This window comes from Volvox carteri (assembly GCF_000143455.1).
Source record: "Volvox carteri f. nagariensis unplaced genomic scaffold VOLCAscaffold_42, whole genome shotgun sequence".
Classification (NCBI taxonomy): domain Eukaryota; kingdom Viridiplantae; phylum Chlorophyta; class Chlorophyceae; order Chlamydomonadales; family Volvocaceae; genus Volvox; species Volvox carteri.
Window position 1 is genome coordinate 882,827 of NW_003307585.1, and position 14,935 is coordinate 897,761.

The following is a 14,935-nucleotide window of genomic DNA, read 5'->3' on the forward strand; positions in this document are numbered from 1 at the left end:
ACATTTAAAAGTATCGAGTATCAACGTGAAGGCCTTGCAGCATCTCCGAACGACACCCACGGTGTGGTGTATAATACCGAACAAGAAGCGCAAAGCTTCCACAAAACTGGGAACAACTAGAGCCGTTATAAAGGATAACCTTCCGACCTAGCTTTTTATGAGGCGTCGTAGTGTTAATCCGAGTGTTATTCCGAGATTGTCAAATTGATACCTGGTGGCCACAGCAAACGTTTCCCACCAAGTTTGGGCTTTTAGTATAGGAAGAATGCACGCATTTCATAGCATATTAATCTATGTTTAATCCGCAAAGCGCGCGAATACGGGCGGAAATTTCTTAGAAAGTTAGACTACCGTAGTGACAGGAAATGTTCGTGATTTTATTGTTCGAGACACCCTCAAAATTACACCCGAAAATACTGGTGAAACTTTTGAATTCGTAAGAAGCCAACGCAACCGAAGCAACGGTGCCTGCAATGTTCGTTAATGGGTCCGACTCAGAACGCCGATTGACGCAAAAGCTGGCCAATGCATGCACGGTTATTCTGCTCACCAGCAAACACCAGATTCCGTATAAAGTATCTCGTATAACTTGTCATTTACTACCGGAAGCAAACGATCTTTTACGCATAGAATCCAACGGAATAAAGCGTGGCATTGTACGATTTGGCTTCGGAGCACACATATATTCGTAACGATCATCGCCTGGAAAAGCTTGTAATTTATATGTGACATAATTTCGTGATGCCGTCACGGAATTAAAATCACGAACATTTCCTGTCACTACGGTAACTCATCGCGCCAATCTTAATCCCCCTAATCTGTGCGATGTTTCCATATGCAACGGATTAAGCTTAATCCTCGGCTTTAAATCCAAGTGTAAACACCCCCTAAAACGCGTGACTGTACAGCTCGGCCGGAAGCCGACAGAGAAGAAGTAAAACCGGTAATGCGGAAAGCGGACGATAAATTTTTAACGAACAAAGCGGACGTTATCCGCATGCTTAAATGCAACCTGCGATAACACGAGTACGGTTTTAGTGATGGTGTTGTCGCTAGTGATGTGGCTGGTTGCAAAACAAATTGCAGGTGCGGCTTACAACTCGCAAGCTGCAAATCGCAAGTCGCAAATCGTAAGTCGCAAGAAATCGCCCATATACGAACGCGAGAACATAAGTGATTAGGTTGTCCGAGCCCTGTCATATCCGTCTATGCCAAGACATGTAAGCGTAAGTACATTGAAGTGGCATGCGGCATAAATGGCTTCGTCTGCCTCAGCAACGCCATGGGCTCACACACAAGGAAATGCCGAATCTGCTTTTCAATCTAGTATAGAAATGCTATTGCCTATTAAGGAACTCTAGTGGTATCGGACCGCACCTGCATCACTGTAGGCTTCTTTTTCGCCTGGCGGCTCCTGCCGCTCGACCTAGGACTTGCTTTTAGAATATCCCTCTACCTCACGAGGCGGCACTCTCATCCCGCACGCTGTCTTCTGCTACTACCAAGCGTTCCCTGTTGCTGACCTTTCCAGCCTGATTCATCACTTCTCAGGGTTGTAGTTTCCGTTCCCCTACCCGGCCTACAGTTTGACGAGGAGAGGAACCTAATTGTTCTCAGTGAACTACTGCCGCTGCTTTAATCCTACATGCACAGCCTTTCCCAGCCGCTACCTTCACGAACACGTACCGCCTTCAACTCGACAGGTCGCCACTGCGGGTTTCCGGAATTAACTGCTTTCCCCTGTTGCCTGACACGCATTCGTGCCTCACTTACCCGACCGCAGCAGCGGCTTTTGTCCCAAACGCACCGCCTTCTGCGGCTGCTACCGAGATGCAGCTGAACCGTTGCCTAATCAGTTCGTGCACCAGCGAGCATCGGCTTGCACCACCAGCATCCGCAAGCGCGTGTGCAGCGAGCGACTTTGTTTAGCTTGCGTGGTTAGTTTGCTTTTTCCCCTGTTTGCCTCTAGGCTGTACGACATCGCCGTTCGCGTGGTGAGACAAGGCAAGGCAAGACTTGGTAATTGTGTGCACAGCTCCCTCGCAAGATCTGTGCCCGGAAGTTTCAGCTATCTGTGCTTGTGTGTCAACATCTAGGTGGCTTGTATATCGGTTTGTAGTAATATCGGTTCAATACTGAAGATCCCGTTGAAGATTCGCCATACCCGCACCCACCCCATCGACAACCTAACCTTGACACCAGGTTTTGGGTAACAGACTAGGTGTACGGCACCATCGATGGCTGCTATAGAGTCTGTACTGAAAGGCATGACATGCGACGGGCTGCCTGTCGCCAATCAGCCCGGATAGCATCTAGGAAAGCAACGATCGCACTAGAAGACTCATTCGCCTCATTCCAAATACTCTGAAAGGTTCAAAGGGATTGGGCTAGTGGGGTCCGTGGCTGGAGGTGGCGTTTTGGCCCACGGTTTGATGCCACGCCCTGCGCATTGCTAGACCTGCCTGGTCCGGTGCGTGCATAAGCACCTCTAGAGCATCCCGCGCAAGAAGAAAATCCCCCAACATTTGCAGCGCCTTACATCCCAGGATCACTTGGTGTTGAAACTCCAGTCCTGGGCGGATGTTAACTTACGGGACAGCCAATCTCTTTGCCGGGAGAACAGGGTTTCCCCACAGAGGCAAACTCCAACACCATACATAAGGAACTAACGGATAACCATCAATATCTATAACGCGGGGAAGACATGTCAACCCTGTCATAATGCGCTGAACATCTGGCCGTAGAACGATTGCCCCAAACCAAGGCAACCCCGCCTGGGACGTAAATAGACAAATGGGATTATACGTCGGGTTTATGTGTTAATCGGGTTACAAAGCGCGCTGCCATTCCAATCTGCAATCCAATTCAGGAAAGGTTCCAGGACTTCGGCGTGGTTTTAGGAGCTTCGCAATACTTCGTCATCTTGCAGTCGGACTGACGCGGTAATGATGATTACCCACCGACTGATTGTATCTGCGGCCCTGGCGCAGAGCGACATATTTGTGTAGCTCAAGTGCCTGATGCTATCAGATTACGCTTCTGATGCTAACTCGCGTCCTTTGGTCAGTTTCGGCCCTGGTTGCAGGTTGGAATGCATAAGACGTACGCTAACACAGCAATGTTACGGAGATATAAGCGGACCTGCATTCACAAGGTGCTGGTGCTGGAAAGATATATGCATGTAGTTAGGACCAGCCTTGGGCAGCAGCTGGCCATTTGTGAAGGCTGACCATGCTCACCTGCTCTCAAACTAAACCCAGGCCCCAGCTTGCCTTATGCATAACTCTATTTATGAGTGAATTACTTAAGGTTTCCTTTTCTTTCTTGGAGGTGTAATATGCGAAACATGTCCATCCCGTGTTGACGGACTGCGGCGGAGCCCGTACGGTTAAAGACAGAAGCAGACTTCTTGAAAACAATATTTCAGGTTCAAAATCCTATCAATCATCTCCCTAAACTATTGCCTCTTTCTCTTTATGCAAGAGGTTTATTGTCGCTCGGCCATCCGGTACTCATAATGTCGGCGTGAACGCTGCAAGCCGTTGAACCGGGACTACCTACGCTATAAGCGAAATTTGCAACGGCAAGCAGTAGATGATTATTGTTTTTGTACCACATGGCGGATATTGGATTATTAACCTCTGTGGAAGCGTTACTGTGCCGTTGTCGAGTGGGCGGGTTGCGCTGGTTTGCCGTTGAGTAAACCACACGACGATGAATATATGAAAGAGGAGTTGTATTAAGTCATGTTAAATTACGAGTAAGGGAGCCATGCGCCGACGTTCACCTTCTGTTTCGCCGTGATTTCTATCGCCTTTTTCAGGGACAGTGCACGTAATGCCGCGCCACCCTGGATGGAAGCCTGTATTGTACTGACTTTTCCCTTAGCCGGTGGCTACCAGGCTTTTCGGAGAATCGTTTTATGCTACCGCACCGACCAGGACTTGACTCTTTTAAGTTTGGTCGTAAATCAAAAGACAAATTTGACGTGCTGGTATTTCTAGCGTCATAGTTAGAGCGCTACGGAGACAGCGGCAGCTGGCCATGCAGCGCAGAGACACAACCGCTTCCAAAGTGCGCCGTTTTTTCGCGTGCTGCTTGTCGGTGAACGCGCATTCTGATGGTTCAACGGTTGCTGCGCCAGCAAGGCGCGATGCGGCGGACATCGAGGACAGCCGGCTTGGAAACGGAATGCTGCTGCTGCCCGCGGAAACGTTTGCCTCAGTTCGACCGTCAGGAAGCGATTTACAGCCCAACTTGATGCCGCTGGTGACAATCGAAGTTCCTAGTCCAGCATTAACCTCAACGGCGCCGGCAGGTTGCGCCGATACAACTATCCATTTCGCACCGCCATGGCATCCCTCCCGCCGCCGCTCCTGGTCTCAGCCGGGCCACGACCAGGCATCCGTCGTAGATGCCATGCTGGAAGGTGTTCGAGGCCTGCTTCGCTCCGACGGCGGCGCTACTACGACATTTACAAACACTGGCACGCTCAGCGGCGCCACGCTTCTCTCCACGCCCCCTGCTCTAACATCACCCGCGTGCTCCATCGCGATCGCCAATACAACAAATGCAAGCGGAACACAAGACATGACCAGACGGCGAGTCAGTGACGACGCCAGCGGTGAAGATTACCCGGGAGGTCAGGGGGGAGCTCCCGGGGAAATCGTTGGGCCACACCACATGCATACGGCCGCCAGTGCACGCACGAGCCCCAGCTCAACACCAGGCGTGTACGGCAGTACGATACACACCGCCGGCGCTGCCCCGGCTTTGACGGCCTCCAACACCACGAGCAACACAGCATCGTCATCACCGCGGCGGTCGGCCGGGTCTGGGGCGTACTGTAAAGTACATCACGCATCAGCGGCGCCGGCAGCGGCGCCGGCGGCTGCACCGGCGGCACCAGGGCGGCGCCGCCGACCCTCGCCGTTTCCTCACAGCCACCTCCGCCGTACGTCCAGCTCAGGTACCAGTGTCTCACGCGTCCTAGCGGTGTCCAGTGCCGCAGCCGCCGCTGCTGGAAGCGCTGCTGCCGCCGTTGGCAGCAGCGAGGGAGGCGGCGGCGGCGGTGGCGGCCGTCATTCCTTTAGCATCACGTCGTCGGTGCCGTCGTCGTCCCCGGCTGCAACGGTGGCGCTTCCGCGGCAGTTGCTGGCGGCGCCGTCGCGGCCGCTCATCACTGCCGCTGCCTCATCCGATCTCCTGCCGACTTGTACGGCCGCAGTCATAAACTTGTACAGCAGCTCACCACGCGACGTCGGTTTTTCACCTGGTCCTCCGGTGCTCCCAGTGCGTCCGAATGCCGCCACGCTGACGGCGGCGGTGGCCGGCTGCTCGTCCAGGCCCGCCGCCGCCACCGCCGCCGCCGCCACGGTAGATGCCTCAAGCACGGCGCCAGAGCCGCCGACGGGTGGTTGCGACAAACGGGACACCATTGCCGCACAGTGCAGCCGCCGTTCCGAGTCACCTGGTCTCTTTGGAAGCGTTGGCAGGCCGGGCAGTAACGCCAGCTTGGCGAGTTGTGCGATGACCCATGGGCCTGTTACGGCTGGCGTACGGCAGAGCACTAACCCCGTTGCCCCCACATCAGTAGCGGCGGCAGCAGTGGGAGACAGTGCGGCGGCATCAAGGGCCTCAGTGTCAAGCAGTTTAGGACCTACCCCGTCAATGGCGGCGGCGGCGGCAAGTGCGAATGCGAGTGCGAGTGCGAGTGCGAGCGACGGAGGACCGGTACCGTCTTCGACAGCTCGCTGCAGTGCAGGACCGCAGCTACAGCCCCCAATGCCGCCGCTGCAGCCTCCCACAGCGGAGGTTTCGGAACGTGTTGATCCGCATATAATGTCCCAAGTGATGCCGCGCTTTCCCCTTGGCAGCCTGCTCGCTGACCTGGAGAATGCCGTACAGCCTTTGCCGCCCTCTACGGGCAGCGGACGCTCAAGCGTCATCACAGGTGCGTGCGTGTGTGTGTGTGCTGCTAATTCTTGAGGCCATTTTGACTTCTTCGACAAGCTAGGAAAGGGGGCCCCAAATGGCCGGGCGGATGAGGTATAGCTCCGTATGTAAGTACGTATGTATGTATGTATGTATGTATGTATGTATGTATGTATGTATGTATGTATGTATGTATGTATGTATGTATGTATGTATGTATGCACGTGTGTATGGTTTGATATTGCTTACTGCTACTGTTACCAAAGTTCTTGCTGCTGCTGCTACAGTCGCTTGCTACTGCTATTGGTGCTACTGCTGTTGCTACTACTGCTACTGCTGCTACAGGCTACTGGCGAGGCCTACCTGTAGCAGTCAAGGTCATGTGCAGCGCCTCTCTAGCGCCCGACGGTCCCGCTATAGCGGCCGTCCGCCGCGTCGCCGCCACCGGCCACCGCCACCTAGTCCACGTGTACGACATCCGTACGGCACAAGTTGACCAAGCCTCCGTTTGGACGCTGGTTCCGGAGCCTCGACGCAGCAGCCGCGCCTTTGCCCAGGCGCTGGCCCTAGTGGACAGGCCGTACATGGCGTCGAGGAACCCCGTACGACAGCAGCAGCTGCAGCTGTCGGCGGCGGGGCCAGTAGCGGCGGTGGCAACGGCGGGGGGGTCTGCAACGCCATCGTCGCCGTGTGCGAATTCGACTATGTCGAGAACATCGACGACAGGTCCAACGTCGCCCAAGGCCGCGGGTGCGATGGCAGGAAATATTGGCTGATGTTTGGTTCGTTCAAAAATACACCGGATAACCTAATTTAATGCCAAAATAATCAAAATCATCTTTCCCAATTTTTTTCACACTTCCGTAAATAAATATTATATATATACACCATAAGTACACCATAAAAATATATTTACACCATAAGTATATATATTTATGCGATTTTAAGTAAAAAAAAGTGAAGTTAGCCATGTGCACACCACCACCACGGTTTTAGCACGGCCCCTGATCCCCCGCCCCGCTTCACTGGAAATAGAGATGGTCCCCACGCGGCCCCGCCAACCCATCACGACGTTGTCCCCGGACACGTTTGTGCGTGTATAAGTATGTATGTAGTGTATGTGTTTTGTAGTGTGTCCCAGGTTCGCGCGTGTTTCCCCTCACTCTTGCATGCCGGTTTTCAGATGCTTGGGTCCCGAGGAGGTTCTTTGTACGTGCCGTACAATACCCTGCCGTATTTTGTACACAGTGAACGGAAGTACCAGTAGCGAGGGAATACGTGCAGACGGGACGAACGGGACGATTCAGCGGATGAGGGCACTGCAGCAGCAGCAGCAGCTGCCACGTCAGTCGGCAAGCGCCGTACACGGCGAACTACCGGCATCGGACTTCACGAGGAAAAATGATGGTACGACAGCGACGACTCCGGCAGCGACGGCGGCGGCGGCGGCGCCAACGCCGATTGGATGCGACCTAGGAATTGGACCTCATGTCGTACGAGGCGACCGCGTTGACGGTCCCAGACGATATTTGTCGCAACCGTTACAGCCGTTACAGCCGTCGCAATCGCTGTCTCTGCCACCGCAGCGAGTGGGGAGTGGTCCAAGGAGGGAGACGTCGACGTCACCGAGGCGCCTGGCACTGGCGGCGGTGCGGCCGCGGCCCGGAGAGCATGTAGCCGTTATGTTTATGGAACACTGCGAGATGGTGAGGTGGTGGTCGTACATGCGATAGCTAAAGGCATACGGACGTACGAACGTACGGAGACAAGCTGCATTCTCTTGCGCCGTGCCGCAACATGTGAATATCGATCGACCGCTTTCCCCCCCACCCCACCCCCACCCACACACCCACCGACCCCTGGGTCACGTCTCCCTTGCCGTTGTCCAATCGTAGGGCGATCTGGCGTCACTATTGTCCTTGTCGTACAACCCGTTTCGCCCCAATCGTCGATGGCCACCGTACATGGCCGCGCGTGCCGTACTGCGTTGCGCACGGGAGGTGGCGGCGGCGTTGGCGCACTTGCACCGCCGGGGTGTCGTACATGGCGGTGTTAAACCGACAAACGTGTTGTTGGCGCCATCGCGAGGGGATCTACGGTACTTCGAGGTCAAGGTAAGTTTTGTTAAATTTTTTTTCCTGTTAGGTTTTTCCAGTTTTACGAAGTTTCAAGAGTTTCTCCATATTTTTTCCGATGTATTTCTTAGGATGTGCCGACAAAGGCTCCTTTTGGAAAGAAAACACGATAAAAAAACGTAAACACTGCTCCGGTAACCTACCCTTTTCCCATCACGATCCTCTGTCTTGTCCTCCAATGCCGTACACCCACGTAAACCGCAACATTGAGGTTGAGTGTAATCCCATTTTACGGCCGTTCACATTGCAGCACTACATCACAAAGCTGATATGTTGAACGGCTTTGACCAACTTGGATGAATTTCCTAAAAACCCGACTTTACCCCATTCCCCACCTACTCCCCCTCCCATGGGACCCCTCCATGTCTCACACGTGCACATACATACATACATACATATACACAGCTGGCGGACGCCTGCTTTTCGGGGAGCTGTTTAGACGACAAGGGCCCGGCAGCAACCAGTACGGGATTGCTGTACAATTCCCCCGAGGCCTTACGTCATGGACCGTCCATGAAGGCAGACGTATGGGCCTTTGGTCTGCTGCTCCTGACCATGGTTTCGGCGCCGCAGCCACCCTTCGCCGGGGAGCTCACGGGTACGGACAGTACGACAGAAAACTTCATTTTTTTCTTAATACACGCAGAAGACGCCTTTGTGTTTGTGTGCGGAACAGGACCTTTCGACCTGGTCGCTGATCGTAGTTTTTGTTCTCGAAATTTGTTTTGTCTTCAATGGAAATGCGGAGGGAAGTGCAAGGGACATGTGTTGCCTTCTCCCCCCCCCCCCCTTGGCCGTCCTCCGCTTGAGCCCCCTTCCCCCATCCCGTCGCTACCGTCGCTTTGGAGTTTTTTGACGCCGGGAGTTTGTTCGTGAGTTTCTCGCGTATGGTGGGAAGCAGCTCCCGTTTCCCAATGTCCTCTCTGTGCCCTTTACTGGTTAGTCAAAGTCGGTTTGCTCCAGACAAACCGTCTCACACGGGCTGCTGATCTGCTGCCCTGTAAGGAGAGCTCTTAAATGCCCTCTAACGAACATTTCGACAGGACCTCGTCTGATGCCTTCCTTTTGATGACCGTCCACAGGTGGCCAGACCCCCCCCCTCCCCCAACTCCTGGAGGGCTTTTACGGTCGGCCCCGGCCCCCGCCCCCGCCACCGCACTTGTGTGGAACTTATAACTCCCTTGTCACCGGATAGTAAACCAACCTGTCATCCATCCATCTATTCTCTCTCTCTCTCTCTCTCTCTCAATCTCCCCCTCCCTTCTCCTCCCTCTCTCACTCTTCCCCCCTCCCCCCCCTTTCCCCCTCTCTCTCCCGCTCCCTTCCGCTCTCTCACTCTCTCTTTGTTTCTCAACACGTGACATGTGTATACCACGGGACAGTGCCCCTTCTTCTCAAGATTGCTGAGACCGCGTACCGGCCGCCATGGCCACAGCAGTGTCCCGCGGGTCAGTTTGCAACGCTGCTACAGCCGCTGTACACGCAGTGCACCCGTCCAGATCCGGACGAGCGGCCCACTTTTGAGCAGGTGGGGACCTTCTGAGCTTCCCTTGGGTTTCTTTTCAACTGCTCTGCCATATTACGGATCTACGCAGCTGTACATGGTGCGCCGTACAGAGTGTGTTGTTAGTTGCGGAGTGCAGCAGCCGTAGTAACAGTAGCAACAGCCGTAGTAGCAGTAGCCCTAGCAGTAGCGACAGCCCGTTACAGGCAGCGCCCAAGGAAGGCTCCACTACCAGAGTACAGCCACACCTTCCAACCATCTTCCAACCACCCGCGATACAGCTGCATGAAAGTGCGTGTGTGCTTGCGGCTATTTATGTACGGCAGATTTATGTACATCTTCGCGCACTGGAGTCGAGAGTTCGAAGCGAAAAGCACAGCGGCGGCGGCGGCGGCGGCTCCCCCTTTGGAGCGCCTGCGGTGGCGGCAGCGCCGTTGCCGCCACCACCGTCGCTGCTGCGTTCGCCGCCGCCGCCGCCGCCAGGACCTGCCGCCGCCGCTGCGGCCGGCAGCGGCGGCGGCGACGGCGGCGGCGGCGGCGGAACTGCTGAGGGGGCGGGGCATGTTGGGGCCCCCTACGGGTCTGTTTCACGGTCGACTCACTCCGCCTGGTCGGGGGACCTTTCAGGGTCGTCGCAACACGAGCTTCCACAACGGGGCAGCAACAATAGCAAAGCATAGCAGCAGGAGCAGGAGGTTGAGATGGAGGAGAGGGAGCAGCAGCCGCCGTCAGCATCCGAGCCGCTGCCGAGCACCGCCACGCTGGGCGCCGAAACCCTCGTTTAGTGCGGCCCTCGCGGGGCCCTCCCTGCCAGGCGCCATTCATCATGGCTCCGGCTGACTTTGGGTTTTGGGCATAGCACCACTCGGGGAGTTTCCATTCGACGCAGCAGCGACTGGCTACTGCGGCGCCAGTAGGGGCCGCTACTGGCGACGCTGTAGCAGGCGAAGAGGCATCCGAGGAGCCGCTGTAGTGGCTGTAGTGGGGTCAATCAGATTGGCAGTAGCAGCAGCAGTAGTAATAAGAGAGGTAATACAGCAGAGCATGTGTATGTACTGCAATATGATGCACACGCACACGCACGCGCACCAGAACTGAGTTTTTTGGAAAAAAAATCAACACCTATGCTCATATATATGTGTGTGTGTGCATACATATGTTTCGTTTGTTATCGTGCTTCACTTGCAAGTGTTGCTCGTGCGTTGTTAAGGGTCCTGTTGGTCCCTGTCGTATATTTGTGTTATGCATGGGTCGTCCGAAGTGCATTTTTCAGATTGCGAAGTGGTGGTTTTTATATGCTCCGAGGAGGGGGGTAGGGGAAAGCAATGCGGCACACGCTGGCATCGGCACGCGGTTTTGTCCGCGTGTATAAACGTATGTCGTACAGCGGGACGCGGAGTTGCATAGAAGATAGAGAGAGGAGGAGGGAAGAAAGGAAGACCGGCTAGATACGTTGTTGAATGGGGTATGGTACACAGGAGCACATGTGCGCGAGAGGAGATGTGGAAGCGCCGGCAGCACTGAAGGGGAAATGTCCTCGCGTGGAGCCGAGTTGGGGAGATGAGTCGTGAAGTAGGGAGCAAAATGAAGAAGGAAGGACGCAGCGATATCGTGTCTCCGGTTGTGTAGGTCCCTTAGTTCTTCGGCTTCTTATTGCGATTTGCCTTAATTTAAAAACCAGGCACGATAGCGCTGTTTGCGAGGTTATCTCGAGGAAGTGTTCTGGGTGTGAAGCGAGGATGAGGTGCAGTTACGCGAGCGAGCATTTGTTGATTCGCTCTTGAGATCTCTGGAGTGGTGATAGAAATCGGATTTCTCGGAGGACGTTGAATGAACATGCTTTTTTTTCTTCCGGTATGGGACGTGGGCAGAGGGCTGAACGGATAGCACCAGAACCTTTTTGTGCGCTAAATGCACCGAGTTCGGGACGCGGCTGATGTTTTTGTTGCGGTGCGTTTTTCATGATGCTGTTGGCATAATGGAAACGTGCGAGAATCGCAGGATGGTGTGCTTTCTTTCGGGGCAGTTGGGCAAGCTGTCGGCATTCGGACAGCTGCGTCCTCGGCCTTCGCAGCGTCTCGCAGATGATGTTTTGGCACAGGAATAAAATAATAAAAAAATATTGTGCACCAAGGGCTAGCGGTGTATGGAAATCCCCGGCGCAGCTAACCCGAACATCGCAAACAGCTTTAGAGCGCTCTAGCGCACCTGGTGTGCGACATATGTCGCTAAGAGTTGTATCGATTTTTTAAAGTGCCATCTTGCGGGAATTTTGCTGTCCATGGCTCGTGGATAGCCCGCGATGCGAATTAGCCGACTCTTCATGGACATTCTATCACGTCTTCGTTAAGGATTGTGGAAGGGTAGCAAAGGCTGCTGGGAGGCTCGAAGGGCCTGATACGAAACGGGTCGTGGTCATGGTGGCATCAGGATGTTATCGTCGAAGGGTAGCAAAGGCTGCTGGGAGGCTCGAAGGGCCTGATACGAAACGGGTCGTGGTCATGGTGGCATCAGGATGTTATCGTCTTGGGCGGGACGCGCCAATTGGGGCTTCATTCGGGCCATGGGCGAATCCCTCGGGCTAGTCATGATTTTCGGCCTTGGGTTCGCAAGTAGTAGTAGCCCCGCCGGGCCAACTTTGACTTCCATAAGCAGCCCTGTCGCGCTATTCTTGGGTTTCGCGTGCTGTACACCTAGCTAGCTAGCTGGCGGCTAATACGGGCAGCCTTGCCCCTAAAGGGAATGATGACAACCCTGGGGGGATGACCTTTGGTTCGTCCCCTACTTGAACTGAAGAAGACATCCCTCTGGGGACTTCCCCCTCAAAAACGCCGTCGTTGGCTGAACCCTTCGTTGGCTGAACCCTTCGTTGGCTGACCCCTTCGGGGAAGCCTTCGGGGAAGCCTATTTCGCGGAGTGGAGAGAAGCCCTTTCCTTCCGTGAAAGCGTGGCGCTGATCCCCTTGGGATTCCCATTCGTCCTCATGCCCAGAGGGCCTCCAAAGGTTGCTGACCCCCTTGGAGTGTCCTCTTCGGGGCCGTCCTTAAAGGGAATAACAACCCTTTGGTTGTTTACATTTCCTTTAGGAACAAGCCCGGAGGGGGAACCCAAAGGGATGTCATCATATTCCCTTTAGGGACAAGGTGACTGAAGGGGAGCCCTTTTTAGGTGTCCCCTTTTTAGGGAAACGAAAAGGGAAACCAAAGGGTTGTTCCCCTTGGAAACCCAGGCTTCAATTCTTGCGTGTAGTTGTGCTTTGTGATTAAATCTTGAGTATCTATCTACCTATCTATCCATCCATCTATCTACCTTATTAGCTATCTATCTATCTATCTACGGTTATTAGCTTGCTATCAACCTACCTATTTGTAGCTAGCTACCTATCCAGCTTGATTTGGAGTTGTTTTCGTTACCTTATGCGGACAAGGCCTTGCCCGCATGACTTAGGGATTATGTGGTTGCCTTGAAGGATATTCTTCGGGCACCAATAAGGACAGCGCGAGAGGGGTTAGCCAATGTTACGTCTCTATCGCATCTTTCGCACATTTGTAAAACAAATGCTTAGCTAATTGTGCTAAACTATATCGCTCAAGCAGGAGATATTTGCATGAGCATTTTTGGGCGGGGCCCCAGCGCGAAGCGCCCAGGGGGGCCCCGACCTGTAGGATTGCCCATGTCCGTGTGTGTGTGTGTGTGTGTGTGTGTGTGTAACGGACCAAACATAATATCTCGCCCGGCTGAAACGCGTTATAGGTACTATACAGCATTCTCTATTGCAAGGTATCTCGCATGTAGCCAACAAAAATCGTATAAGCACAAACAAGTTTGGCTGCCTCAATTGACCGAGGCCAAAGTCACATCAACGCCTCTCGCGCTAAATTTAATCTCAAAAGGTACCGCGTATCTCATATTTGAATTCTTAGATGACGGCGTATGATAACTCGAACTCCCAGGCCATGAGTGTGTAACGGTCCAAACATAATATTTCACCCGGCTGAAACGCGTTGTCGGTACTATACAGCATTCTCTATTGCAAGGTATCTCGCATGTAGCTAACAAAGACCGTATGAGCACAAACAAGTTTAGCTGCCTCCATTCACCGACCTCAAAAGTCACATCAACGCCTCTCGCGCTAAATTTCATCCCAAGAGCTGCCGCGTATCTCACAATGGAATTTTGAGATGACGGCGTGTGATAACTCGAACACCCAGCTTGTGTTACCATTTGCCGGCATGGGCAATCCGACTTGCCACCAGCAGGCCAACATAATTTGCTTTCATTTCTCTATGAAATACACAAGCTGCTTGTTTGTACATTTACTTTGGCCAATGCACGGGGCCTCCTGAGACTTGCGGTGTGCCCCGATGAAGCCCGCGGCTGTGGGGCGGATTGCTGAGGCCGCTGGCGCTTCGGGGATAAACATCACAGACAGCACCGAAATTCACCCAGCTTTCGGTACCATTTGCCCGCACGGGCATTCCGACTTGCGGTCTGCCGCACTGTCCATGCGGCATGCACCCGGAATGGATGCGATTCGCGTGGAGCCCTCAGGCGGTGCTGACGATTCCGCCGGTGCAAGCTTAGCTCTCACACCATCAGCACTGCTGCAACAAAGCACATCTCCCACCGCGTTGATACTACCCATCAATTGTCACACTTGCCACCCTTGCTACCGGCCTGTACGGATGCAGAGGGGCCCCGCCCTTTTTCCGGCTTCCTTGAAGCCGACACCCAACTTGTCAAAAGATGCTCCGCTGGGCTAATGCTGCACTGAAACCGATGCATCTGTCGCTATTTTCCTAAAAGCTTATGCACAAAGTCAGTAACTTACAATACTTGAACGTCCAGGGCATTAAAGTGCTCGTCCTAAGCGCGTCCTGATTTTTACAAAAGTGCGAAAGATGCGGTGGAGGCGAGAGCACTGGCTAAACCCTCTCGCAGTGTCCGGATTGGTGCCCGAAGAATATTTTGCAGCAGCAGGCAATGTTCAGGATCCCTCCCTCCTCTCCCTCCCTCCTCTCCTCTCTCCCTCCTCTCCCTCCCTCCTCTCCTCTCCCCGTCCTCTCCAGTGATTTTTTTTTCATTTAGGGGGGTTCTCAATTTATTCCGACCTAAGTAACAAAGTTGCTAGCGTCGCCGTAATGTATTCCTTAAGTGTGGGGCGCTGGGGGAGGCTACGCCCCCCCAGACCCCCCCCGATAAGTTACAACTCCCCTCATAGACCAAGAGGCACGCACTGCGTTGGCGCGTTTTCGTTCATGTGCGCACTCTTCATGCACATGCATAGATAGTTCTGGCACTGTTTGTGAACAAAAAGTAAATCCGACCAAGCAAAGGCCCAAAGCAAGCAACCGCATAGCAA

The 14,935-nt window shown here is 53.9% G+C and overlaps 1 protein-coding gene across 1 annotated transcript; it reads left to right on the forward strand.

Annotated features, from left to right (window-relative positions):
* Window positions 1–473: 473 nt before the first annotated feature.
* VOLCADRAFT_95245 (uncharacterized protein) lies at window positions 474–10,253 on the forward strand (the record flags this gene model as incomplete). The annotated part of the gene is made up of 12 exons (XM_002954330.1): window positions 474–575; window positions 1,087–1,130; window positions 1,784–1,994; window positions 4,387–4,642; window positions 5,228–5,953; window positions 6,397–6,684; window positions 7,521–7,645; window positions 7,830–8,048; window positions 8,475–8,667; window positions 8,880–8,941; window positions 9,505–9,597; window positions 9,855–10,253. 12 exons carry the CDS (start codon window positions 474–476, stop codon window positions 10,251–10,253), a joined length of 2,718 nt encoding a protein of 905 aa, XP_002954376.1.
* Window positions 10,254–14,935: the final 4,682 nt, after the last annotated feature.